The 2,500-nt window shown below is 34.0% G+C and overlaps 3 protein-coding genes across 3 annotated transcripts in view; all 3 read right to left on the reverse strand. All coding sequences in view use genetic code 11, as the record gives it.

Annotated features, from left to right (window-relative positions):
- Positions 1–852, reverse strand: part of atpF (ATP synthase CF0 subunit I) — a 1,256-nt gene extending 404 nt beyond the window's left edge. Inside the window, exons 1-2 of the mRNA in view lie at positions 709–852; positions 1–7 (exon numbers count right to left, since the gene is read on the reverse strand). The exon at positions 1–7 is cut by the window's left edge and continues 404 nt beyond it. Of these exons, the coding sequence (YP_009445230.1) occupies positions 1–7; positions 709–852 (151 nt within the window). The remainder of the gene's footprint in view (positions 8–708) is intronic.
- Positions 853–1,232: 380 nt separating this feature from the next.
- Positions 1,233–1,478, reverse strand: atpH (ATP synthase CF0 subunit III). The gene has a single exon. It carries the CDS (start codon positions 1,476–1,478, stop codon positions 1,233–1,235), a length of 246 nt encoding a protein of 81 aa, YP_009445231.1.
- Positions 1,479–2,131: 653 nt separating this feature from the next.
- Positions 2,132–2,500, reverse strand: part of atpI (ATP synthase CF0 subunit IV) — a 744-nt gene continuing 375 nt past the window's right edge. Inside the window, exon 1 of the mRNA in view lies at positions 2,132–2,500. This exon is cut by the window's right edge and continues 375 nt beyond it. Coding sequence (YP_009445232.1) covers positions 2,132–2,500 — 369 coding nt within the window.

Below are 2,500 nucleotides of genomic sequence, written 5' to 3' on the forward strand. Positions count from 1 at the left end.
CACTTAATGAAAGTAGATTATAATTCCGTTCATTTGAAAACTTCCATAATCCCTTCCCAAACCAAACATGAATCTTTCGATTCATTTGGCTCTCGCGCTCAATTACTTGGTAAATTCTCATAGCTTATTTTATGAATGTAATGAGCCTATCCTCTCTTCTTTATTCATAGTCCAAAAAAATACGAATCTAATGCAAAACTAAAATAGTTGGAGGACTCTTCTGACAAAATAAAAAAAATATGTAATTGTCAGCAAAGTTGTTTCTTTTTTTTTCTTCAGTTCAAATACAAAAGGTTTTTCTTACTTATACATTAAGGCATAGGTCGTCCATTCAGCATTAGATAAAAGGGGGAAAATGTCTATTTTTAGAACAAGCGGTTCAAATTATTTTATCAAGATGAGGGTCCTATATCGATAAAATATTCATTTGAAAACGATCTCTATATTAACATAGTGGTCGAAAGAGTACCATGCTGTGTCTAGACTTCAAACGATTTGCTTTAACCATCTTAACAATCTCACATTATTGGTTGTTAGAGAATCAAAGTGGATTTGCCAATTAATCACGAAATGTGATGGTTCTTACATATCATTTCTTTATTTCTTCAGAAGTAATTCGAAAGATCATGCACCTTTCTTTCCTAGTTATAACGGAAAAGGGTACAGCTGGTTAGATACAGCCTATTCTTGAAATAAACAACTCACACACACTCCCTTTCCAAAAAAGATCAATACACCAATCACTACACTTAGATTTATTAGATTTGTTGCTAAAATATCGGTATTAAATCCGAAACTCCCGGCAGATGGCCAGTGGCCTAAAGAAACGAAAGAATCGGTTACATTTTTCATATAATCTCCTCTTATAGATAGACTAAAAAATCGACCAAAGTTCTCACTTTGCCCCTCTTTTTTTTTGAAATCGAGTCAAAAAATATTCGAGTTATAATTTATTTTATTTATAGGTATAAAGTATGAACTACCCCTTGATGGTTTGAACACCATCATAAAAAACTTTCCCCTGTACTACGAACGGGAAGGATGAAAGCGAATTGGTATACTAATTCCTCATCTGCAAATCAGCCCTTCCCTAACCTAACGTAGGTTATTTTCTCAACGAATAAGAAGGAATAAGTAATAGTAGGAGTGAGATCTTGATCTAATTTGAAAAAGCAAACGACAAGTCCACGGAAATAAAATAGGAAAAATACATATTTTTCCTATTTCTAAGATTAAACAAAAGGATTCGCAAATAAAAGTGCTAATGCTACAACCAATCCATAAATTGTTAACGCTTCCATAAAAGCTAGACTAAGCAATAGAGTACCTCGTATCTTTCCCTCTGCCTCGGGCTGTCTTGCGATACCCTCTAGGGCTTGACCCGCAGCAGTCCCTTGACCAACTCCAGGTCCGATAGAAGCAAGCCCTACGGCTAATCCAGCAGCAATAACGGAAGCAGCAGAAATCAGTGGATTCATGATAAGTTCCTCGTACCAACAAAAATAAATGGTTAATGATACAATCAACCAATGAATTATGACTTAATTATTCGATCGATAGGATTAATCTAGTCGAAGTAACTAAGAACTTCGAATTTCAGTAATAATATTATTGAATTATCAGAACTACTTCGATATATTCTTTTTCGTTTCTATCCACAGAGTCTTCGCGAATCCATAGAATTCTCGTTTTTACATTTCTTGGTTCCAAACTGTTATTTCACAATTCTTTCAGCTTTTATTGATTTCATCTGTTTATTCAGGCAAGTCACAGTCGAAACGAGACGAAAGGACTTCTGTTAGAGCCCCCCTATAGTAGTAGGAGAAATGAAATATATCTTTAGTTCATATATAACTAGTCAATATCTAATATCACATATACACGTCTCTCTTCCATAACGTAAACCATTAAATTCAATCAGATTCGAGAATCTATCTATTTTTTTAGGAATCCCATTTTTGTTTTGTAAATTTTTTTTCTTCCTTCCGTTTATTGGATAGAAATATCATTATTTGATTTTTTTTCCTATTGCTTTCTCTCGTATATAGAGTCCTGTATATTTCTATTCCTTAAATAAATTATCTTAAGCCACACATACATTTCTTTGTGCTAAGCTAAAAAAAAGACTATTTCAATGATGGCCCTCCATGGATTCACCTATATAAGCCGCGGCTAAAGTTGCAAAAATAAGAGCTTGAATACCACTTGTAAATAATCCAAGGAACATGACAGGTATGGGAACCACTGAAGGTACTAAAGAAACAAGAACAACAACTACTAATTCATCAGCTAAGATATTCCCGAAAAGTCGAAAACTAAGTGATAAGGGCTTTGTGAAATCTTCTAAGATGTTAATGGGTAAAAGAATTGGAGTTGGTTGAATATATTTTCCGAAATAACTTAATCCCTTTTTGGTAAGACCTGCGTAAAAATATGCCACTGATGTGAGTAAAGCCAAAGCAACAGTAGTATTTATATCATTCGTGGGTGCGGCTAACTC

Source organism: Primulina huaijiensis, chloroplast (assembly GCF_012295235.1).
Source record: "Primulina huaijiensis chloroplast, complete genome".
NCBI classification, from domain to species: Eukaryota; Viridiplantae; Streptophyta; class Magnoliopsida; order Lamiales; family Gesneriaceae; genus Primulina; species Primulina huaijiensis.